General features: G+C 55.7%; 2 protein-coding genes across 5 annotated transcripts in view; one reads left to right on the forward strand and one right to left on the reverse strand.

Annotated features, from left to right (window-relative positions):
• Positions 1-1,489: 1,489 nt before the first annotated feature.
• SLC29A4 (solute carrier family 29 member 4) lies at positions 1,490-8,746 on the forward strand. Its single transcript, XM_049835505.1, has 11 exons — positions 1,490-1,572; positions 4,104-4,273; positions 4,963-5,094; positions 5,210-5,323; positions 5,405-5,533; positions 6,053-6,127; positions 6,512-6,777; positions 6,866-7,001; positions 7,228-7,415; positions 7,701-7,941; positions 8,014-8,746. Exons 1-11 carry the CDS (start codon positions 1,544-1,546, stop codon positions 8,154-8,156), a joined length of 1,623 nt encoding a protein of 540 aa, XP_049691462.1. The 5' UTR covers positions 1,490-1,543; the 3' UTR covers positions 8,157-8,746.
• A 1,117-nt stretch (positions 8,747-9,863) lies between these two features.
• The window catches only part of TNRC18 (trinucleotide repeat containing 18), a 57,241-nt gene continuing 42,378 nt past the window's right edge, over positions 9,864-24,726 (reverse strand). For 2 of the 4 annotated variants that reach the window (XM_049835502.1, XM_049835501.1), the window contains exons 16-28: positions 23,550-23,789; positions 20,726-21,168; positions 19,751-19,915; positions 18,749-18,890; positions 18,169-18,286; positions 17,811-17,886; positions 17,341-17,449; positions 16,295-16,411; positions 15,804-15,968; positions 13,958-15,252; positions 13,374-13,610; positions 12,827-12,901; positions 9,865-12,263 (exon numbers count right to left, since the gene is read on the reverse strand). In XM_049835502.1, coding sequence (XP_049691459.1) covers positions 12,057-12,263; positions 12,827-12,901; positions 13,374-13,610; positions 13,958-15,252; positions 15,804-15,968; positions 16,295-16,411; positions 17,341-17,449; positions 17,811-17,886; positions 18,169-18,286; positions 18,749-18,890; positions 19,751-19,915; positions 20,726-21,168; positions 23,550-23,789 — 3,389 coding nt within the window. In that variant the 3' untranslated portion in view covers positions 9,865-12,056. Of the gene's footprint in view, positions 12,264-12,826; positions 12,902-13,373; positions 13,611-13,957; positions 15,253-15,803; positions 15,969-16,294; positions 16,412-17,340; positions 17,450-17,810; positions 17,887-18,168; positions 18,287-18,748; positions 18,891-19,750; positions 19,916-20,725; positions 21,169-23,549; positions 23,790-24,726 lie in introns of all 4 variants that reach the window. The other 2 variants (XM_049835504.1, XM_049835503.1) reach the window with 2 other exon arrangements.

Consider the following 24,726-nt stretch of genomic DNA (forward strand, 5'->3'; position numbering starts at 1 on the left):
TGAGCCCCCGGCTCCAGGCAGAGCTTGGCGCAGCAGTCCGGTTTGGTCTGAGCCAAACTCCGGCTATTTCAGCCAAGGAGAAAAGATGGAAATTTCCACCTGGCCTGTTTTCCTCCGTGTGATGAATTTGCGGGAGCCCCTTTGCTCAGCCCTGCTCCCGGCCGAAGGGCGGCTGAGGAGGCACAGCCGGTTTTGCCTCTAATTTCCACTGGCGTGAGTGGCAGCAGCGCATCCCGCCGGCCCCGCACGCTGATTTATACAACGCAGCATTTATTGACTGTGAGAAAATTGTAATTCACAGCCCGGCGCATCGCAGCCGTGGCGTGTGAGCAGGGATGGTACTTCTTCTCCTTCCCGCTGCCGCCATCCTCCCACGCTCCGGGTGGGGAGAACGCAGCAAGGGCTGGTCCCCCAGGGCTCTCACCCAGCTCGGTGGGAGGGGGCACCTGCTGTGTCCCCCACCCTGTGCCTTGCTGCTCCTGCGAGAAAACCCGATAGCATCAAATCCCCGTGATGGTGTCTGCAGCCTCGGCCAGCTCACCCCCCCAGGGGTGGGGACGCCGCCGTGTCCCTGCCTGGAGCACCCTCCCTGGGGACACGCGTCCTCTCCCCGGACAGATGTCCCCACCACCCCATGTTGTTGGTTCCCTTCCTGCTCTGCTTCCACCCACTGGTTATGCTGGGGAGCAGAGACCCCCCCCACTTGCTTCCCCCAAAAGCTGGGGGATTGCTGTGTTCTGCTAGCCAGAGCTGCAATCTATCCACCCATCCATCCATCCGTCTGTCCTTCTGCCCATCCATCTACTCTTCTGTCTGTCCATCCATCCGTCTGTCCTTCTGTCCGTCCATCTACTCTTCTGTCTGTCCATCCATCCCTCTGCCCATCCATCTACTCTTCTGTCTGTCCATCCATCTGTCTGTCCATCCATCCGTCTGTCCTTCTGTCCGTCCATCTACTCTTCTGTCTGTCCATCCATCCATCCTATCTGTCCACCCACCCGCGGGACAGCTCACGCTGACCCTCTCGGCCCCTCTCACGCCAAAACCTCTCGCAGGGTGAGGAAGACCCCTGCCCCTGCAACGCTCAGCCCCTAACTGAAATCACCACGCCTTTCTTCCTAATTAACCTTTCTTCCTAATTAACCTTTCTTCCCAATTACCTCCAGGCCTCCAAAATCCCCCTTTAAAACACCTATAGGCGATACCTACAGGGTAAAAAAAAACCCCTGTCCTGTGGCCCCCCGGGTCTATCCCAGCGGGGTTGGGGGGGGGCGATGCTGGGGGCACCCCAGCTCCCGGTTCGCACCCGGGGGGGGGGGAGAAAAAACCCGGGGGTGGGGGGAGCGGAGGAGGAGTGAAGGGAGGCGGGAGGCAGGGCCTGGGCCGCCTCTGCTTTTCTCTCGCAGCCACCGCATTCGTCCTGGTGACCCCCCCCCATACACACACACACGCTCCGCCGCCCCCCCGCCCCCGGAGGAGGCTCCGGTATGGCGGGGCCGGGGCCCGGCGGCCGCCGGTGCTGAGCGGGGCGGGAGCAGCGCGGATGCCGCAGAGCCGCCGCGGAGGAGGGAGGTAAGAGCCGCCGCCGACCTGTTGGGGACCGCCTGCCTGAGGAGAGAGGGGCTGGGGACGGGGACATGTCCCCCTGACCCCCCCCCGCCTTCCCCCGAACCCCCCCTGCCCTCCCCGGCTCCCGAGCATCCTTCCCCCGGGCGCGGCCGGGGACGGGATTCCTCCTCTTCCTCCTCCTCTTCCTCCTCCTTCTCCTTCTTCTCCTCCTTCTTCTCTTCCTTCTCCTTCTCCTCTTCCTCCTCCTCCTCCTCCTCCATCTCCTCCTCCTCCTCCTTCTCCTTCTTCTCCTCCTTCTTCTCTTCCTTCATCTTCTCCTCCTCCTCCTTCTCCTTCTTTTCCTTCTCCTCCTCCTTCTCCTTCTTTTCCTTCTCCTCCTCCTCCTCCTTCTCCTTCTTTTCCTTCTCCTCCTCCTCCTCCTTCTTCTCCTTTTTTCCTTCTCCTCCTCCTTCTCCTTTTCTCTCCAACAAGGAGCATCTCCTTCAGCCCGAGGACCGGTGGTTGGGTTGGGGACGGTTATTGAATTCCCTCTGTTTATTGCAACTTTGCTGCTTGCAAGATGTCGCTGGGCTGGGGACGCTTTCGCTTGGGGGGGACCCTTTTGCCAGAGTAAAAAATTGTTTCTCTGCCCTGACAGGGCAAAGGGGGGGGCTGTGGTAGCTGGGGGGGGTGACCCGGCACTGGGGTGCAGTGGTCCCCTGCTCAGCCCAGTCCTATGGGTGCCCTGTCCCTGGGTGAGACCCCCCCACACACACCCCTGGGTGGTGATGGAGGACCCCCCCTTGCCCTCCCACCCTGGGTCCAGAGGGACGGCAGGGCCCAAGTCCCCTCCCGTGGACACGGGTGGAAATCCAAAGGGAGGGGAAAAATCCGATTTATCGCGGCGCAGGGATGCTCGGAGGAAGCGAGGCGGATGGGTGCTGGAGGGCTGGTCCAGCACCGTGGCTGTGCAGCGCATCCCACTCTGCTCCCAGCCCCAAGAAGTTTGGGCCACAGTAGGTACGGGGTGTTTCCAGTCGACGTGTTCTCCAGCTGGGATCTCTGCTATGGAAAAACCCTGCAACAGGCTTTCCCGGCATCCCGGGAGATGCTTCCCACTGGGCTTTATTGCCTGGAGTAGCAGCAGGCATAGGAGGATGCTCGGTGGAGGGGATCGCAGCCAGCTCCTGGGGGAGCAACAGGACAGAGCGGTGTCCCCAGCCGAAACGTGCCCCGCTGGGTTGTCCTGCCCGCGGGGCTCCGGGATGGGGGGGGGGGGGTCTTGGGGCCCACCCTGGTGTGGTGCAGGGTGTGGGGACCCCAGCCGGGCCCCATCCAGGCCTCCACACGGCCTCGGGGCCGTGGCAGCTCTACTCTGGGCCACCAGTCCCTGCAGCGAGCAGATGCATTTGAGGCTCTAGGATTGCGCTCACGGGGTCTGTGGGTACCACATTTGCCACCCACCCCAGGGACCCCCCACCCAGCATCTGACCCATCCTGGCAGCCGGGAGATGCTGGAAATCCTCTCTGCTCCTGCAAACGGCGCATCTGCCAGGGAGACCGGAGAAATCACTCATTGATTTTTTTTTTTTTTTTTTTTTCCTCCCTTGCCTGCTTCAACCTGCTGTCTTGGAGGAGATTATTTATTTTTTTTTCCCACCCCCCCCCCAAGCCAGCTGGGTGGTCTGCGGGCGGCGGGCGCGGAGGCAGGCTGGCATCTAGCGACTGGCGTCGGTAATACAGAGCAGCCCCCCTCGCTGCCCTGGGCTGCTCCCCAAGGCCTGGGCTGGCCCCAGAAGGATGAACCATATTTTGGATGGCTCTGGTAGGGTCGCTGGAGGATGCCCAGGGGTTTTGGGAGCTCGTTTGGGGATGCATTTGGTGCGGACCGTCTCGGGCATGCTGCTGGGGTCTCGCCGGCAGCTTTCTGAGCGTCTCCCTGCTCTGCCGTGGTCCCTCGGAGAAGCAAATCCGAAACGCTGGCCTTAAAAGCTGGGTCACATCCTACCCTCTCCCTGAAAAGGCTGCAGGAGCGTGTCTGTCCAGGTCAGTGGCTCTGCCCCAGCCCCGGGCAGCAGAGATGCTGAAAAAGAGCGTAAACCAGAGTAAGCGTGTGCTGCCTGCAGAGAGCAAGGGCTTCCCGAGGCAGCCGGGATCTTCCCCGGCAGCCATCCTCCATGAGTGGTTTTCACCCATTAATTTCTCTAATTGCTTTTGGAAATCGCAGCAGTGTTCAGCATTGGTAGCATCCCAGTGAGGTGCTGGGGTGAGCGCTGTGCCTCGGGGGTGGCTCACGTGGATCCCCCCCCCCCCGATTACCGCTCACCATCCCAAATCTAAACTCCTGCCCAGTGGGTCGAGGGACCCCGCTCTCCTCCAGGAAAACATCTTTCCAGGTGGAAAAAACATAGGATCCACAGCAATACAGTGGGCAGGGAAGGCTCAGGGCCACCCACATGCCATTCATCCCTGGCATCACCCAGACGATGATCCCATGGGGACACACAGGAGCCACGACCCGGGGGGTGTCACTGCTCTCTCCCCTCCCTCCCCAGGTCGGCCACGATGGGCTCGGTGGGAGCCGAGCGCTTCAAGGAGCTGAGTCCGGCGGGAACGCCGGAGGGCAACGTGGTGATGAGCTTCAGCTTCGACAGTTACCAGCTGGAGGAGGACGAGCTGCAGCGGGGCAGCCAGGCCAAGGGCATCCTCACCTTCATGGAGCCGGGTGAGGGCAGGCACGGCCCCGACCCGCAGCCAGGAGCCGGGTTCTCTGCTGGTTTCCCACCCATTTCGGAACTTCCCGGGACGGGTTTAATAGCCACAAATGGCCTGAAATGCCATAAAATTGCCTAATGCCTTTTTTTTTTGGACTTGTTTGTACCCACGTGAGCCACCACAGCACGCCGTGGCGGTGGGCTCTGCAGGTTGGCAGGGAGTTGAGGGTTCGCACCCTGGCTCTCCCTCAGCCTGCAGCTTCACCCTTCCCAGTGTAGGGCTCAGGGATGCTCCCGGGATTTACCCCAGCCCTGTTCCACATCCCGGGGCAGCCCTGTCTGCCTCCACAGCCCCCTTCCCCTCTCCTGCGCCTTGATTTTGGCTGTTACCTCCACTGCCTGGCTCTTAGGTTATTAGACTGCAATTAAAACTCCTCAGCTCCCAAAGCCCGGGTGTTTTCCTGCCTCCTGGGTCTCTCGTTGAAATGCCTCTATTTAGGAAGGAGTTTCTCAGGGCTGGGGCTGTTTGTGAGATCTGTGGGGTGCTGGGGTGCTTGCTGTGGGTGGGACATCCCCTCATTTGCCATGAAGGATGTGAAAGCACCATTCGTTGCCTCCGTGCTGGGGTCTGCAGCAGGTCCCATGGGTGCAGCAGTGCCACCGTCACGTCTTTTTCTCTTTCTTTCCCCTTCTGGGGCAGCTTCTGAGGATCCCGAGCCCCAGGATCGATACCATGGGATTTACTTTGCCATGCTGCTGGCCGGGGTGGGATTCCTCCTGCCGTACAACAGCTTTATCACCGATGTGGACTACCTGCACCATAAATACCCAGGTAGGTCGCCAGCAGCTGCAGCAATTACTGGCTCCCCCCCAAACCCGGGGAGAGCTTGGCCCCGCTTCCAGGGGAGCTGGACCCCTGCCATCCCCCGTCACCCGCCTCTCTGCAGGGACCTCCATCGTCTTCGACATGAGCCTCACCTACATCCTGGTGGCCTTGGTGGCCGTCATCCTCAACAACGCGCTGGTGGAGCTGCTGAGCTTGCACACCCGGATCTCCGTGGGTGAGTGGGGGTCCCCGCGCCCCTCGGCGGTGCCGGCTCCGTGCTGTCCCTCCACCACCCGCCTCCATCTCCCACCCGCAGGCTATCTCTTCGCTCTGGGGCCCCTGCTCTTTGTCAGCATCTGCGACGTCTGGCTGGAGCTCTTCACCCGCAGGCAAGCCTACGCCATCAACCTGGTCGCTGTCGGGGTGGTGGCCTTTGGCTGCACAGGTATGCGGGACAGCGGCTGGCAAGCACAGCCCTTCAGATGGGGTGGGAAAACAGCCCCAACCCCAAGAGCCGTGGTCTCCTGGGACAACTTCTCGCTCTGATTGCTATAAGCTGACCCTCGTGTCCCTGCTCCATCCCCTCCACCTCTGTTCAGGCACCGCGGAACTGGCCAGGGGCACCAGCACCAAGTCGTGCATTGGTCCCCGACACCACCAATGTGGGCTACCGTGATGGTTTTGCTCTCTGAGCCCCCATGGTGGCTTCCCAAGCCCCTGCACCCGTGGCCACTCTTGGTGGGAACAGCCATGGTGGGGCATCCAGGGAGGGCAACCCCCCCCCCCCCCCCCCACCCCCCGCTTTTGGGGCAAGGAGGCTTCGGGCACTGCGGCGGCTATTCAGGAAGGATGCGTCTCCCGGATGGCACAGCAGATGGGCTCCCACCTGGGTTTCTTTCCCCTACCCGGCATTTCGGCTGCAGCAATAATCCCTCCTTCTCCCCTCGGCGCATCTCTCCTGAAGTGCAGCAATCCAGCTTCTACGGCTACACGGGGCTCCTGCCCAAGCGCTACACGCAGGGAGTGATGACGGGCGAGAGTAAGTACCCGCTCTGCTGCCCCGTGTCCACCTCCGACCGCATGGGCTTGCTCGGGGGGACCCTCCTGTGCCTTCTCCTGGGGTCCCAGCGAGTCACACCCGGGGCCCCACTCTCCCCAGCGCAGCCCAGCCGGGTTGCCAGCAGATCACGGACACCCCAGGGTGCTCCCCAGCAAACCGGGATGTTTAGTGGTTTCTAAAAGTCACTTACTGCAGTGCCATGCCAAGCTGGGGTTGGGGATGTCTGCCGGGAGCTGGCTTCATCACCGCTGGTAGCTCCTCCACACCTGGAGGCATCACATCCACACGGTGGGGGGTTGAGGGGGGTCCCTGAGCCGCGAGGTTCAGTGGGACGCGGTGCCGATAGCTCTTCCACGCCACCAGGCACCGCTGGGGTCATCATCTCGCTCAGCCGCATCTTCACCAAGCTGCTGCTGTCAGATGAGAAGGAGAACACGGTCATCTTCTTCTTCATCTCCATTGGCATGGAGCTGACGTGCTTCATCCTCCACCTCCTGGTGAAGCGCACCCGCTTCGTCCGCTACTACACAGCCTGCTCCCACAAGGGTCTCCCCGAGACCCGGGGGGCCGGTGACCGCGGGACAGGCTACCGTGTCCACCACGATGTCACCGCTGAGGATGTCCGATTTGTAAGCCAAGGGTGGGTTTCCCCGCTGGCCCCTGGGTCCCTCTCGCCGCCGGAGCTCAGCACTGGCGTCCCCTCTTCCCCCCACCCAGGAGAACCGGCAGCGGGGGCAGTCGAGCTCCCCCCGGGGCAGCCCTGGCCCCGAAGCTGAGCTGGCCGGCAGCGGCACCTACATGCGCTTTGATGTCCCTCGGCCCAAAATCAAGAGGAGCTGGCCCAGCTTCAGAGGTGGGTGGTGGGCAAGCTAACCGGGTGGTTTTGCAGCATTTTGTGGGGCAGAATGAATGACTGGTGGCCCAGGGCTTTGGGGAAGGGTCACTCCTTTCTCAGTGTGCCCAAAAACATGGGGCAATCTCATCTTTGGAAGCTACCTTGGGGGTGCAGGCAAGACTTTCAGGCTCTGCAAGGGGAGGGCTGTGAGTTTTGGCTGAGCTCTGCTGCCTGTCCTTGCCAGACATGCTGCTCCACCGCTACGTCGTGTCCCGGCTCATCTGGGCCTACATGCTCTCCATTGCCATGACCTACTTCATCACGCTGTGCCTCTTTCCCGGGCTGGAGTCGGAGATCCACAACTGCACGCTGGGGGAATGGCTCCCCATCCTCATCATGGCCATCTTCAACCTCTCCGACTTCGTCGGCAAGGTAGGAGAGAGGCCAACACCAGGGCGGTGGGGGTCTGCCTCCTTTTTGTGTCCTCTTTCAAAGCCGCTTGGCTCCACCAAGGGTCATCTCCACCCCATAGGTAGTTCACCAGTGCAGGGTAGCTCACTGGCATGGCCAAGGTTGAGCTCCTGCAGCAGTTGGTCTTTCCACCATCTCATCCCCTCCTTGCTGCCCCATTTTGGGCACTGTGTCCCCTCCCCAGCCTCCTCAGTGCACACACACACACCCCCCCCGCCCCAGCACGATCTCTGCCCCTCGCTGCAGATCCTGGCTGCCCTGCCCTACGACTGGAGAGGGACCCATCTCCTCGTCTACTCCTGCCTCCGTGTGGTCTTCATCCCCCTCTTCATCATGTGCGTCTACCCCAACGGGAGGCCCACCTTCAGCCACCCCGCCTGGCCCTGCATCTTCTCCCTCCTCATGGGCATCACCAACGGCTATTTCGGTAGCGTCCCCATGATCCTGGCTGCCGGCAAAGTGAGCCCCGAGCAGCGGGAGCTGGCAGGTAAGACCGAACCCTCCTGGGAATCCCATGCAGGGTGGCCAGAGCGCCTTGACACCATGTCCCTTTCCACAGGGAACACCATGACCGTGTCCTACATGACAGGCTTGACGCTGGGCTCGGCTGTGGCGTATTTTGCCTACAGCCTCACCAGTACGTCCCACAGTACCTGTTTCTACACCGAAACCTCCAACGGCTCCTTTACGTCGGGGTACTGAGCCCCGGGGTGGGGCGATGGGGACAAGATGGGACCTGCTTCCCACAATGGTCCCCATTGCCCCACTTGGTCCGTGTCCCTCCTCGGGGAGGGAGCCTGGAGCTAGAAAGCTGCCCCAGGGCGGACAGGGACAGGCATCCCGTTAGCATGGGGTTGTGGCATCCCGAAATGGTCCGTGCTGCCCAGCCAGACGCTGCGCAGGGCCAGTTCTTGGGGGTGACATTCCCCCCAGCCTGGGGGACGGGTCCCATTGCTCTTGGGGGGCTCCCCATCAGCGATGTGCAGCTCTCCAGTGGAGGTGCGGGGAGGGTGTCTTTTGTTCGAGCCAAGCCCTTGCCAGGAAGAAGAAAATACTGCCAAATCCCAAAGGGAACAGGACCAGCACTGCGGAGGAGGGTGATGGGAGGGCTGGTGAGGAAGAGGAGGAACAAGAGAGGAAGGAAATACTCCTTCAGTTCCTGGTGGCTTTGGGAAGGTGGGTCTTGGCTTTTATTGATGGTGCTGCAAGTTTTCACCAAGAATGGCTTGAAATCACGATCCCTCCCCTCATACACCAATCGCTGTGTAAAAGACCAGATTCACTTCTGCTGGTTGGAAAAAGAAAAAAATTTTTTTTTTTTTTTTTGGTTGCGTCTTGGGTTTTGCGCCCCTAACTGCGAGACGCAGGGTCTTGCCTCGCTCTACCCCATGCTGCCCCATCACAATGGGGCAGAAGCCGGGGGGGTCTCTGAAGGCCCCAGCACTGCCACTGCTGAGCTTCAAGATTTAGTGCAAGGGACATAAATGAAGCTGACGCCAAATTAAATGTCTTTGCACTGATACCTGGTCGTTAGCCGTGCCACTGGCACTGGCAAGGCCCTTGGCACTGCAGGCACTTGGCTGCTGGTGATGGGCTGGGCTGGCAAACACACACAGGGTGATGCCTGCTGCCTGTCCTGTGGGGTCTCGGGGTGCCCCTTGTGCTGCTCCCCATCTCCAGGGTCCCCTCTGTCACCTGGGGTGGCTGGACCTGTCACCAGGTCCCATCGAACCCGTGCCAGCCTGCAAGCTGCTGCTGAAGTGCAACACCTTTACGGGCAGCCAGAGGGAGAGAGAATGGGCTGAGCGGAGCAGAAACCATCTAGAGAAGGAGCGAACAGCAGAGGCTGCCGCTTTTTGGGACCGGAGGCACCTCGCTGTGCCAGGAGTCAGCGGGTGGCACCTCCCAAGGAAGCAAAGCCCAAGGGCTGGAAGCAGCAGGAGCAGGAGGAAGCGAGCACCAGGCTTGGGACCCTCGACCTGGCCCCACCAGCACCGGAAGGTCTCGCGGTGCCAAGCCCTCGGCCGGTGGAAGTGCAGCTCATGCCAAAAAGAGCAAATCCAGTGTTTTATCCTCAACACATTGTTCCTTCAGGGCTTGGGGGTACAGGAGCTGCCGTGAGCATGGTCGTAGGGGAAGGACTCGCACCTCCTGCCCCACAGGTCCCTGTGAGCAGAGACGACTGCTCCGGGGTCCGATCCTGTCCATCGGTGCCACCCCACAGGGGAACTGTGAGATGGACGGGGTCTCCCTGAAAAGCCATGTGACGCCTGGGTTGGGTCTTTCCCCAACCACAAGGCAGGGGCTAAGCCAAAATGCGATCATTGCCACCAAGGTGGAGAGAAACCCTCCAGTCAGGACAAGTGAGACAAAGAAAGATGCTTCGTTGGGTTGCTTTTTTTCAATTAATTTTTTTTTTTTTATGAAAAAAGATCACACGGAGTTCTCCAACAAACAGAATGCCAAAAAAATTATTAAACAAAACATAAACAAAACAAAACAAAAAAAAAAAGACAAAAACCTGGCTCTCCTTTCCTCTCGATTGTCTGAAATATCCTTGTGTTCCATAGAAGGCAGTGGGTTTTAAGTGCTTTCTATTTAACATTAGCATAAAATCTCTCTCGCGCGCTCTCTCTCTCGCTCTTTAAAATATGCTCACACAATTTGCTTCTAGAAGTACAGTACACTTTGAGCGTGGGGGGTGTGCCTGTTCCCAGATCATTTACAATCACAATCCAACAGGAAATAAAAAATAATATTCTAAACGTCAGACTGTGTTCATTTCTGTCGTTGTTTTTTTCTTTTTTTTTTATAATTTCATAATTTTTTTCACAGTTTTAAAAAGTTTATATTTATATATATATATTTATATTTATATTTATAATTAAAAAGTTGAATCCATTTAAAGACTTATAATACAGGAGGGCTAAAGAGTCTTTTGGTACATTAAAACTGTACAGGCTAGAACCGTCACTATCCGCTGCGCCGAGGCACCGGTGGCCTGGGTTGGAGATGGTACGAGCTCAGCACCATGTGGTTCATTAAAGGACGAGGGGTAACTTTGCAGGGGCGTCCCTCTCCCCTGAGCCCCGGCCTCCAGTCTCTGGTACGCAGCCGGTACCAGGGCGGATAGTTTCCAATCTGTCCTTGTCTTAAGCGTCTCCCCACCGGAGCCTGGGCCGTCACTCCCGGCCGAGCCGGGCCCCGCTCCGTGTCCTAGCAATCTGTAGTGCGAGTCGGTAGTTGCAAAGATCAGTGCGTCTCTTGGAGGGTTTTTTTTTGTTTGTTTTAAGTGCAAGGATGTTGCATCGTTGCGTGGTTCTCCTCCGGCGTCCCCTCTGGCCAGGTGCATCCCTGGTGCAGCAGCGGTGATGCCACGGCTCCAGCGTGTGCCCACGAGACAGTGGGTCAGCTCCGCAGAAGGAGTGAGGAGGCAATGGCAGCAGCTCTCCAAGAGCCGTGGGGAGTTTGGCCGGCTGGATGGAGCAAGCTGAACGGTCCCCTCCCTGAGCCCAAGGTGGCAGTGGGGCTCTGGCTGTGGAAATGCCGCAGGTGGGCATGGCTGGGCTTCACACTCTATCCCCATTCCCTTCAAATGATGGGCGAGGGCTTTCCAGCAGCTCCGCGTCTCTGCTCAGGCAAGGCATGGGGGGTAAAGTCAGGCGAGGGATGCCGAAATCCAATGGCCTGTGGTCTCCTCTGCCCCAAGCACCAAGCAGCAGCTTTTCCCAGTCGTTTCCTGCCCCCCTTCAGTGCACACTCCAAGACGAGTTCCTTGTTCGCCAAATGTCACCCCCTCGCCATGCGCTTGCTCCCCCCGGCACCTTTCCAGGGCATAAGGGACACAGAGCAACAGGGAAAGTGGGTTCAGACTGTTTGTTCGAGGCAGTGGGAAGGCAGCATCCCAGACTGGATGTTGGCTCATCTTCTACCCGGCTCCTCACAGCCCAGAGGACTCCTGCTGCCATCTCCGTGCTAGGGCCAGCTCTGCCCTTTCGCGCTCCACGCTGCGGGCCGGGGGCCTCCAGGGAAAGGGAACCGCAAAAAGGCGCTGAGAGGATCGAGACGAGGCGCTGAGAGAGACTCATCTCCTTTCTCTTTCACCCTGTCCTTCCTAAAGGGTCATGCGAAACTAAGCAGGAAAGGGAATATAAGGACGGAGAGGAGCGTACGCAGAAGGCTAGCGGCTGTCCTTCCATGTACATGCGGCTGCCGAGTTAGTGATGGGGGCAAATGACACAAAAGGGATCCCTCCTGCCGGGGGGTCCCGCTGGTGAAATGATCACGAGACCCATGTGCTTTCCTGGACCAAAAGGAGGAAGGGAGAAGTTGGTCATTGTCACCTTACTTAAAGCCACTTCCAGAAGAGCCTTGGGGTTCAAGCACCACCACCCCCCAACGGCATCTTCCTCAAGTCCTGTAACTGTTTCCCCAACCCCTTTCTTCAGCCCTCTCCTTCCTCCTCGTGTCTCTCGCGCTCTCCTGTCTGTAGTGTGACACAGAAGTCATGAGCATTGAAAGAAACAATCATGTCGTCTGAACAGGCACGTCCTCAGGTTTGTCCCGTCCCTTCCCAGGGGGTGGCACGTGTCCCCTGGGCGGTCAGCAGATGACAGGGACCCCGTCGGTGTTGAAGATCATGCCCGTAGTGGGCTCGTAGGTCCCTGCAAGGTAGTAGAGGTCCTCACTGTCTTGATATTTCTTCGTCTTTAGCATCTGCTCATACTGATCCAGACCAACAACAAGACACTTGTGTGAGATGGTCTGGACATCGTTTTCATCCACGTGAGAGGACTGGTAGAGGGCTCGCTGCATTACAGGAGCAGAAGAAGGGAGACAGAAAGAAAAGGAGCAATTAGATCTCACAGCATTTACAGCATCATCTTCAATAGGCAGGAAAAACATTCACCACAACTGGCCAGGGCTTGTGCTCACACTCGAGCAGCACACCCCACTCATGTCCACTGCCAGCCCAGGGGATGGACACCGGGAATCTGCACAGGCCCCTGGGCAGCGCAGACCCAATCCATCCAGTGCACTAAACCTGAGCCCTTGCTTTCACTCAGCTCCCGATGATGGGAATGCTGTGACTGCCGAGCGCACAGACAGGGGAATACCAAGGCCAGGAGGTTGTCATCCTCACTTCAAAGATGCAAATGCAAAGACGGGTGCTGGATACCAGCCCTCTGTTCCTCCCAACACCAGCAGCTACTCCCACCCTCCCAGAAACACCCATCCAAAGTCCTGGGTGCTGCAGACTCAGCAGCTGAGGCAAAAAGCAAGAGCCAGAGAAGCTCGTGGGGCATTTCCCCAGCAGCATTTGTTACAGAGTCCCCCACATCCCCTCCCAGCCCTCTCCCAGCCTCACCAACCTCCATAAAGTCCTTCCTCTGGTTGGATGCCTGCAAAGCTGTGGACAGACTCCTGCCCGATTTCTGATCCCAGCGCTGTGCCCAAGAGGAAGAGAAAACAGAAAGGAAAAGCAGGTCAATCAGTTGTTTTTCCATGCTGTCACCTCCTGCCCACCACACATGCCTTTACAACCTCAACCCCTGTCCACAGCCACTGGTAATAAATACTGAGAGCCTACTGTAAACCACACTGCACACATGTGCAGAATTCAGTGTTTCTGAGCACCAGGCCAATCATTCTTACATGTAAAACTTGATCTGGCTCTTAACACTCTTTGGACTGACACAAAAGTCTTTATTTCCTAGCACGATAAAAACCACCCTTCCCCTGCTCAAGGCTTAAACACCAGGCTTCTACACACCACAGGCAGACCCCAAAACGTGAAACGATGAGGCCACCCCCATTACGATACCAGTAACAAACTGGGCCATGGGTGTTTTCCTCATCCTGGGAAACAAAAGGAAACAAGGAGCTTTGCAGCCCTCTCGGCAAAGGAGACCAGCCTACCTTGCCTTCGTTGAGTTTCTTCCCAGGGTTGGTTTCTTCTGGGTGATAAAACCATTTGACTCGGACCACCATGTTGTTCCCCCATGACTCCCACATGCTCTGGATCCGGCCAATGTAGGGCAGGTTGGGGCGGCCAGCTGAGAGGAAGACTGCACAGTCTCCAATGCGGATTATCTCCTTGCCCCGGACGATGGCCTTGTAGAAGAGCTTCCTGGCCTTCCCTTTCATTCCTCGTCTCTGCCAAGAGAGGATCGCGCAGGTGAGCAGCCAGGGATCACCCAGGTTTTCCCCACCCACCACTGCTTACCTTGTCCCACATCCCACCCTTTGCTGCCGGCAGAGCCACAGCATTCACAGGCATTCCCACAGGAAACGGGGCAGAGTGACATGCCATGCAGGATGGCTCCCCCAGACACAGCAAATGCCAACCCCAATCTCCTTGCAAACTGGAGACCTTGGCTGGGGACACACCATGCCACCAGAGTTTCACCACCCCAGGAGAAGGCAAAGGGCATGGGTAAGAGGCACCACGAGGCAAACGCCAGTGCCAAGCACTACGGAGTGGTGGGAGAGGCTCTGTTTACCTGCGTGGGTTTCCCAAACCACTTCCACAGCTGCCGTGCAGGGAGGAAAGCAGCAATCTTGGGCCTGTTCTCCACTGACGGCAGCCGCTGGCGCTTGGCCAGCTCCTTGGTGGTGGGCAGGTGGATGCCCTCGCGCTTTTTGGGCCTGCTCTTGTTGCCACTCTGCTGCGGTGCCGGCTGTTGTACCGGCTGCTGCGCCGGCTGTTTCTGGCTCTGGGGGTGGGAGGATGCGCGGGATTTCCCTGCCTGTTTGGTTTGCTTGGGTGGGAGGGTTTGCTGCACCGAGGAACTTGGCTGGGCCTCAGCTACTTCGTCATCAGAGCTACAGGAGGAGTCTTCATCCGTGGTGGAGGAGGAAGAAGAGCTGGAGCTCGATGAAGAAGAGGTTGATGAGGCCGAGGAAGAAGAGGAAGAGGAGGATGAAGACGAGCTGCTGCTAGAAGAGGAAGAGGAGGAGGAATTGGAGGAAGAAAGAGGGGTGGATGCTCTCGAGCTGGCTGAGCTGCTGTCCTGGGCCTCCCCTCGGTTCTTCTCAGCCTCCTCTTCTCCCTCTGACTCCGAGCTGCTGTCGCTGCTGTTGCTCTCAGACTCCTCCACGGCTGCTGGAGCTGCTGCCTTTTCTTCCTGGTCCTTCGAAGCAGTGAGGCTCTCCGCTGAGCCATCGAACTTTCCTCCGAAGCTGGCAGGGGAAGGGTCTCCCTCAGCTGCTTTGGCTCGGGAAGATTTCTGCTTGCCCTCTGCACCCACTGCAGGGGGGTAGCCCAGCCCCAAGAGACTCTTGCTGTCTCTGCGACTGGCCAGGTTCGAGTCCTCCAGCATCCTCATCGCCTCCTTCATCTTCTTTGTCTTTGGAGACATCACGCCCTCATGGTCCAGCTTGATCAGGATTTCGTTGTCATGCTTCCTCTGAGCCTTGACCATGGTACCAAACTCCTGTGTCTCTTCTGTGGGCCGCCCTTTCTTGGCCTTGGTTTTTGACGCCGAAGCATCGCTAGAGCCGAAGGCTGCCAGCGTCCCTGGGAGGTCGCTGTAGGGTTCCGTGCCAAGGATGCTGCCGAACACAGCGGGCTGGTAAGTGGGTTGCGGGGGACTATGCAGCTTAGTGGAGATCTTCATTTTGCTGGCTTTGGACCTCTTTTCCTCTGTGGGGGCAGGAGAGCCTCCAGTTGGCAGCGGTTGCGATTTTCGTGACCCCTTCATGCTTGGCTTGCCCAAGCAAGCTGGCTTCTCTGGGACTGAAGAGGTAACAGGTGAAGACTCAACCTGATCCTTCTCTTCTGGCAAGGCAGCTTCTTCTGCATAGGGGAGGAAACACAAAGGCATGATGGTATCCATCCAGATGGGCTTTATTAACTCAGACACAACCAGACACCAGTGCTGACCAGTCTCTGGCCAAGGGTGGCTTGTTCCTGACTGCTTAGGTATCCCCAAAGAGGCACAGGTCCTCACTGAACAGCCTTACTAAGCAGCCTGGCCTGATGCTATCGCCTCTGAGTAGCTGATGAGCAATGCCCAGCGATGCCGCTTCAACTGCAGGGGACCAAACTGCAGATTTCCTGCATCTTTGGCCCTACTGATGGCTGCTGAGATGCTCAGCTAAAAAAGGGACCCTGCTCTGCAGCCTTGACTGACAGGAGGAAGCTCTCGGAGCACAAGCCAGCTTCTGAGCCAGCCTCCTGCAAACTAGCCACAGCAGAGTGAGCTGATGCATGGATGCTCTGCACTCAAGCAGTGCATCCATTCCCCTCCAAATCTTGCGCCAAGCAACAGCTCTAATGTGGGGAGAGTGGTGAGGAACTGTGCAAGGACTCTCTCAACTCCAGGTCTGACAGGGGTGATAACCTACCAGCTTTCGCCTTGACACTTGGTTTTCTTCCTCGCCCTTTGCCCTTTGAGACAGGCTCCTCTGACCCCAGTGTAGCTCCCTCTTTTCCTTCTCCAGTGTCTTTGCTAGATTTACGGCTACGGCGCTTGGTGCTGGGTACCAAAAGGGCTGGGGAAGGCTCAGCACCTGGAACAGGTCAAAGACACAGTCAAATGCAGTCAGACAACACATGAAACAGAGATGCAATACAGGGAACTGTATTCCCTACCAATTCTGCAATAAGGACTGGGCCTTTTTTCCCTGTGGGTTATCTCCCACACCAGCTCCGCATGCCCATAATTGATAGTGCAATCTTTGTGATTGCAAGTCTGTGAACTCGTCCCAAAATCAGTGCAATCTTTGTGATTGCAAGTCTGTGAACTCGTCCCAAAATCTCAGAGGCAGGTGGACCAAAACTCCCTACTTTTCACAGTGGGAAGTGTCATGCAAAAAAACTGAACAGCAAGACTCACACTGGATCTTGTAGTCAGGTGGGAGAAGCCGAATGTGAGACAGCGGGATACGTCCCGTGTCCCCATCATCAAACTCTACTGTGATGAGATCACCATCTTCCTCCAGATCCAGGGCTCCTGTTGGGGGAGCAGAAGACGGGATTAGGGACAAACATCAGAGTACAACCCTCTTGGCAGGGAAGTGGGGATGTGGGGAAAGACAAGGATCCTGCACCAGCTCCAAAGCATCCCGTCCTCACCTTTCCTAGGCTGTGCAGGGAGAGCACAGAAGGCTCAGTCTGCAACAGAAAGTCCCTGATAATACTAAACCAGCCCACCCAGTGTAAAATTTCCCAGTCAGCAGCACTGGTCCAGAACATAACAACCATTCCACCTCTTTCCCCTATTTTCCTCTATTCTTGCAGAAATTAATTTCTCTGTTTTCACTGCAGTATGGGGTTTTTTTTGACCTGCATTTTGTAACTACTCTCAGCAATCACAAGCTGGTGCTTTTCACCTTCTCTCCAAGAGAAGTAAGCCATGTTCCCACCCTCTCTTCTTGCATCAGCATCACTGGTCTGTAACTCCTAAGTAATTCTTCCCTCCTACAGATGTAGTGTGATCAAGAGCCCAAAAGCAAGACCAGTCATGGTAGAATTGTCAAGGGCTCTTCACTGGCTTTTTAACGAGACCAGATGGGAAAGCTGATCAGAAGCAAAGCTATGAGAGTGCAGGTGATTTAGAAACCTCCATAACCTCAGATATCTTTGGTGCCTGGAGTTAATTGTGACTTTTTGAAGTGCGTTAAATTTCTCTGATATTTTAAGCTCCTAAATTGCTCAGACCTCTTCCTATGAGAGCACACCTCCTGGACTAACAGGATGTTACTAAAACAGCATCATGACTGAGTTGGGCATGACCTGGAGAAGAGGAATGGGCCAGGCTCTGACCTCCAGGATACTCACAGCACCCTTCAGGTGCTTCCCCAGACAAGCCTGACATCCCTCAGGACACGTAGGACTGAGACATCCCTGGTTCATGGCGCAGAGCAGCCAGGGTGTCCTTACCTCGGACAACTGTCCCTGGGTAGAGGCAGCGGTACTGCTGGCTCCAGTAGGCTGCAATCCTCGTGCCCTCGGGCAGGAATCGCACTGAAGGTGGTTTCACGTCGATGATCTGCTCGGGGCAAGAGGAAGGCAATTACTGATGTTCCTGGAACCAGCACAGACCATCCCACCACACTTGGTGTGTAGCAAAGCAGCTCTGGAGAAGGCAAGGGACAGCTTCTTTGCTGTTCACAGGGCAGTGTGAAGGACTATCCCTGCTGGCATACAGGCCTAGTGCCCACTGCCAGTGGGGGAGCTCAGCCACGGGGCAGCGACCCACACCAAGAGGAGCTCTGCCCAGGCTGGCCACAGAGGAAGGACCAGGGCATCCCTGCAGCCCCAGCTGGGGGAGGAGGAGGCTAGCTGGAAGTGTCCTCCACCCCAAAACAGAGCTCAGGCACCAAGAACAAGCACCCTTTGGCCTCACATACCGCTTCCTGCAAGAGCTGCTCCAGGCAGTAAATGTGGGGACGGTTTCCCCTCTCACCTTCCACCACTACACGGTATCTGAAACACAAAGGCCGGGTCAGACACGGCACATGGAAGACATCAGCCCAACCAGCTAACACCTCCCTCTGAGTCGTACCACCAGTATATTTGAGAGCATCTAATGAGAGGTAATTGGATTTTCCTCAGCACTGATAAACCAGAGTGAACTCTCCTTCCCTTCCTGCCAGACTGTCAGTCTCTCTCCAGACAGCTCTATACAACCCCCAAATTGACCCCTGCATCAGCTACGTCCCCATTCGCCAGCAGAGCCTGGGTGGATACAGTAGCCTCTCAACTCACATGTCTGGTGAATGCACTGTCTTGACATGCCCAGCATAGAGCAGCTTGTCATCCATGGGGATGAGGACACGCAGACCATCTTTCAGCTCATCCTTGTCAATTATGCAGGAGCGGGGAGCTGTGAGGTGTTGGAGCAAGGTGGGGATTAGAGAGCACCATAAATGAAAAAGCAACAGCAAGGGGAGAAGGAAAGCTTATACTCCCAGCATCACCCTCCCCTAGGAAAAGGCCAGTAAGCCCTTTGCAGAAAGGCCTCTCTCTCTGGCAAGCTCCTGGCACAGAAACATTTTGCCCTGTTGGCAATAATAAAAAAGTCCTCCCTCTTGGTAATAATATACCAGTAAATGACAATAGGGAAGCTCAGAGAGTGGGCTTCATCGAGATGTCACAGTGGGCCACTCTGATAAGGCTTGGCTTTGGCAAGCCAAACGGACTGGAAAAGTGGTATCTCCACCCCAAGGACTGATGGCTTTGGATGAGGAACATGTGAAAGCAGCACAGTCCTCTTCTGAGCAGCCCTAGGAAACTCGCCCAGCTCCTCTACCTGTACAATTAGGTCTCTGACCCCTCCTGCCCTCACCTGGTGTGGGAGGTCGCTCGACCAGCATGCTCAGTGGGATGTTCTCATCCTCTGAGAAGCTGCTGTCTTGGTTGGGTTCAAAATCCTCCTCTGCTGCCATGCTCTCCATGAGCTTGCTGACAGCTCCTCCTTTCCCTCGGTTCTGCAGGAAGAGCAAGCAGCACATCAGCTGGATGACAACAGGCAACGGTCTGATCCCATCTCACCTTCGTCCAGCAACAAATAACCTGAGGATATTGGGACCAACTTGTCTCCATCCTCAGCAATGTTAATCAAACAGAGAGTTAAGTGGATGTACCCAAACCTGCTTTTTGGTTGAACAAAGACCTTTGCTTTTCTGGGTTTATCCCCAAGCATCACTGACAGCTGACCAAAAGCTATTTCACACATCCTAGCCACATCTCAGTCCTGAAGGTTAGGAGAGATGCTGTGGAAAAGACAGCTGTAGCTTTGCTCTCCATTCACCATATCTCTCTCTGCACAGCGCTCCTGAGACCCTGTCTTCACTTAGCAGGCAGCAGGCACTGTTCCTATTTCTTCCCAAAGCCCCACAATCCGTTACACACAGACCATAAGCATTACACTCAGAAATCACATGAGAAGATGCAGTAATGTGTGTAATGAGAGAAGACAGGCTACAATAATGGAGCACAAACCAGTTGTGACCCAGCTCACCCAGTGCTGAGCAAGGCAACTCCATCACCATCTCCTTGGTCCTCACTATCCATGAAGGCTCTCCCTCCACCCTGTGGCGGCCTTTGAGAAAATCCTGCCTGCTCATTAATTTGGGGCGTGAAGGCAAATGAACGCCAGATGGTAGCAGCAGGTACTACCTGATAGTCTTTCTTGGATTTTAGGCTTCTCAAACCAGCATTTTGCCTGTAACACACCCAGCAAAACCTGCATGTCTCTTTTCCCTCCCTCACACTGCAACAGTCCAGGAAAAGAGCAGGGCTCTGCCAGCCACCCTCCAGTTCACCCAGACTAGAACCAGCCCCTCACCTCTTTTTTCACCTCCTTGGCTTTCACCTTGGCTTTGCTCTTCTTGGTGGAGCTCAGGGCATTCGCCAGGGTGACACGAACATCAGATGGGGAGCTAGGGATCCCAGGAGGAGACATGGACGAGGAAGAGGAGCAGCAGGGTGTTTCTTTACCCTTCTTCCGCTGCTAGAGATAAAGAAGACACTCCCATCAGTAAAGAGAGGATTGGTAAAGATGTGGGCCCAGGGAGAGGGGAAAGGTGGAGCAAAGCAGGCTGTGCACAGGTAGGATGACATTCAGCCAGCAGCTAGTTCACTGACCACACCATGTCCTACATCTCCCAGCTCAGCTTTCAGGCTTCACACATTTTGGGAAGAGCTTTTCATCACCCTGGAGAGCAAGTCCTGCCCACCAAAGAGCTCCAGGAAGATCCTAACTGGCCTCACGTCACAACTAACTTTAAGTGTCCCCACAATCAGTGCTCCTCCATAACGCTGCTATGAACTGAACTGGAGCCCAGCTCTCAGCCAAGATGAAGAGCCAGCAACCCAGAGATCACTGCCACCACCAGCCAGGGACAGCCCTCAGAAGATACCGTGTAAAAGCTGAAGAGCCTTAAAGGCCAGCATGGGGGCCACAGCTCAGCAAGCGAGTCAGATTGTGCAGAGAGCGGGAGAGAGATTTCTCAAATGTTTTAATGCAGGATTGTCCACTCTGGCCAATCCAAGCAGGATGCATTTGGGACAGGGAGGGTGACACAAGTAACCTGCCCTGTTTAAACACAACAGGCTTTTTACTCCCTGCAAGTCAGATCCAAGCCTGACAGCTCCTCCAGGCGTATGTGGGGCTGGCAAAGGTGTCAAGGGGCAGCCAAACAGCACTGGGGCAACTGCTGCGACAGGATTCAACTCTCCTCTGCCCCAGTGGAGTTAATCGCTCTCCCCTCGCCCTCAGCTCCCAAGGGTGCCACACCAATTCTGCCAGTGCATTCCTCACCTTGCTTAGCTCCTTCCTCTCCTTCCCCTTGCTGCCGTCCTTTTTGGGGCTCAGGGGTGCCCCTTTGCCACAGCGCCCAGGCTTGGTGACAGGAGTGGAGCTGGCAGGCGCTGCAGGGGTCAGCATGGCCGAGGACATAGTGGCATCGTGGAGGAAGATCCGCTCACTCCGGCGCCGGTTCCACAGGTCATCGTCACTGGCCTCCAGTCCAAACTCAAAGCTCAAGTCCTTGGGGGACTTGAATTTCTTCAGCTTGCGGCCTTTCTCAGACCCAAGCTTGGCCTTGTCAGTGCTCCCAGATCCAGAGTCGAGGCTGCTGGGGGCCTGGCTTGGCGGGATGCTGCTTGCCTCCAGTGGCCCCTTTTTCCCCCGCAGCAGCCCTGAAGGCGACTTCTTCCTGATCTTGATCTCACTCTCCGAGTCGGTGTATTCAAACTCTGTCCCTAGATGCAAAGGATTTAACAATCAGTCAAAGCCCTAGCTGAGCCAAGAGGGGCCACATCCCGCTTGAAGCTTTTGGGCTCCATGAGAGATGCCGTGCCTGTTCAACAGAGCCCTTACTTGTTCCCTTTTCCCTCAGATCTGCATTTCTGCCCCATAAAACACTGATTTCCCTGAAAATAAGTCTCCCCTGCCCCAAACCAGAGCCCACCCATTCAGGCAGTGTGGTTCAGTATGTTCCTTGCCTCCATTTCTCCCTTCTCCCACAGCCAAAACCCTGCAGGAAGTTCATAAGAGAAAAGATACTCTTAACATTTGCCCCTCTACAAAAATGAGTTGCTCAGCTGAAGCCAAGCACGAACCCCATAAGATAAGCTGAGTCTTTCTTCCCACCCGGTGGGAGTCCTCTCCAGTCTCACCTTCATTTCAGGAGAACAATCTCTTTAACAAATTGAATAAACGCATATTTCAAGCTTATTTTTTGCCATTGGCCAACAGACACCACAGATCTTTTTATTGGCTCAGGTTATCGTCTTAAAGTCAGGGGAGGTAAATGATCTTTTGTCTGTGGCAAATGGAAATCCCCTCACATTGGCCTCTGCTCAGCATCATGGGCACAGCAGTACCCAGATGCCTGAAATACTGTAGTAATGCCAAGATGTTCACCACCTTCAGTGTGTTCCCCAGAACTTCATAAAGGACAGCAAGATCATACGTTTCCAGGGGCAGAAGGGAAACTGAGGCAGCACCTACACACCCAGCAACATGAGCAGGAGGTAGGCAAAGCACTGTGGCTGCACAGGCACTGTGCTGTCAGAGGGATATAAACAGCCAAGAAGAAACTTGCCCAAGATCGTGCCATAAGTCTATGTTAGAACAAGAAACTGAGCCCAGATTTTCCAAATCCATTTATTTCCCAGGACACTGGACCTCATGGGGTGGCAAAGCACTTCTGAAGATGTGGAAGATGTGTACAAACATCAGCAGAACCTGTTCTCCCTCTCCAAAAAAAGAGCATCAGCCAAAGGTCTCTCTTGTATCCTCCTCCAACCTGCTGTGGGTCTCCCCTCTCTGCACACACATCTGCATGACTTCGCCTTCACACCAGGAAGGTCTGAAACCAGGCCTCGCTTCATGCCAGGGAGGTAGGCAGAAACTGTTCTCAAGCCCAACAGCGAACATCCCCTGCTGTGATAACCACTGCATGCAGGAGACCCTTGAGAAAGGACACAAGGGACTGAATAACATTCATGTGGAAAAATGAAAACGTACGAGGCTCAAGCATGCAGAGCATCTTCTCTCAGTCCTTCTCTCTCAAATATGCTTAGTTTCCTGGGCAAATTCAGTCTGCGGGAACCTGCTCTCATCTTCTATCCAAACCTCATCCCCTGAGACAGCCCCAGCACGAACAGGAAAAGAGCAAGTCTGTCAAAATTAAAGCTGGCAAGGCTCAAAATGAAAAACCCATTGGAAATTACAACACTCCTTCTCCTCTCTCACTGCCGAATGAGGCAATTTCTAGATGCTTCCAGCTTCAAGGAGGACAGGTTACAAGACAATGAATTCTTAACAGAGGCTGTTGGAACAAGTTGGCAAAAGCCTAATATAGCATGGAAACAGTGCTAAAACAAGCCAGGCTCCCAAGGAAGACATCATTTTCCATTCTGAAGCATGCTATAAATTCCATTATCACTTAATAAATATTAATAGAGAATTTATAAATGGAGCCCATATAGATCTGTCTGACCGGGAACAGTGTCACCAATGGGCACTTGTGCAGCAGGGCATGGGGAGGGGAAGAAATTAAACTCCCAATTATGTGTAACACACTGAAACTGAGAGAGACAGGAACAGAAACACAGGGTCTGGCAATGCAAACACATGAGCAGAGGAAGAAATGCTTGTTTCAAGTCTCACTGGCCAGTTTCTATGAGGAAGCTGATGGGATGGGCTGACTGAAGAGGTTTTTCTTCTGCTTGGATGTCTCTGCTTCTCTTGCGTATCTAACATCAGCTGCATTTAGCACATGCTTCCTTCCCTAAAACGTAACAGCACTTCACTGCCTCCAGCACTCTGTCCAAGGGGACACAGTATCCCATCGCTTGCCTTTGCAGCATGACTGTTAAGGATTTGCCAGGTAGGAAAAGAGAAAACTGCCCCTACAGAAGCCATGGCTGCAGCTGCTAAACCTGCCATATCCATGACTGGTTCTTGTTTTCTTGCCAGGTGATTCCCCCTGCCTTCAGCATCAGCACCAAGCAGCCAACAGCAAAGAAAGGGCAAGACAGTGTCTGGGTAACAACCTGCTCTCCTGCAGCACAGCTGGGACCTCCTGGACCTGCCACCTTGCCCCCATGGCACCAACCCTAACCATGCAACTCACCCATCAGGCTCTGCCGCTCCTCCTTCTTCTTCGCCTTCTGCTTGGCCTCCAGCTGGATGATGGAAAGTGGAGGGGGAACAATGGGGCTGGGCATTGCACTGGCGGCAAACCTCGCTAGAAGGCCCAGGCCGCTCTCGTCAAGGGCAGGCGATGAAAGCCTGTCGGTGCCATCCGTCCCATAGTCCTCTGCTTCCTCCTCTTCCTCTTCGTCCTCTTCTTCCTCCTCCTCTGAGCTAGAATCTAGCACGCAGAAAAGAGGGAGTCCATTACAAATCTCATGGAGTTGTGCATCATCCACATTTCCACCCCGAACCGATAACTCTCATGCTGCTCTGTGCTCACCTAAGTAGCACTGAGCCACCCATGAGCTGAGCCAGAAGACGTTGGCCACGGACACACACGTGTCTTTGCAGCCATACAGCTGGTATCACCCTGCCTACCACCACCCTTGAAGGACACAGCAATAAAGGGTACGGCAAAGAGGACCTATTCAGGGTGTTGGAAGAGATTTGAAAAGGATGCCATGCACCCCTTCCCTGCAGCTTTCAGGAGGAATTAAAAGCTTAATTCCTTTGAAAATCCCAACCTCGGAGCTGTGGTATTCCCCTCCCACCCACCACCTCTTCCACCATAACAAAATCCATTAGCGTAATCAGAATCAGATATCAGCAGGAAAGGGGAATACCAGAGATCAGCCTGCGCCACGGCGGGAGGCAAGGAGGACACAGAGAGGAGAAGGGGCAGGAGGCAAAATGCAAAGGGAGGGAGGGAAATAATAATTTGAAAGCAATGGATTTGGAATGCATAAGGGGGAAAAGTGTAGGTAGTGTTGGAGACAAGGAGGAGTGTCTAAACACTCTGCCTCAAAACTCTCTGTGCCTTTCATTTCCTTCTCTACAGCTCAGGCTAGGGAAGCCCAGCTCAGCACAGGCAGGAAGAGCTGCCCACAGCCAAAATCTAATTCTGGCAAAGAAATCAGCCTTGCTGCCTGCCTCGGCTGACACCCGCAGAGAGCAGTGGGCTGGGGTTTTCCTTTACGGTGTATATACAGCAGGTATTTTGGGGGCAGATGCTCTGAGAGTGGCACCTCTCCCTTCCCGCAGCACTTCCCAAGAGTCTGTCATCAGCTCAAAGGCAATTAATTTTAACAGCATCTCATCCATTTAGTGCTGGTGAG

The sequence above is a fragment of the Accipiter gentilis genome, chromosome 33 (genome assembly GCF_929443795.1).
Source record: "Accipiter gentilis chromosome 33, bAccGen1.1, whole genome shotgun sequence".
NCBI lineage: Eukaryota > Metazoa > Chordata > Aves > Accipitriformes > Accipitridae > Astur > Astur gentilis.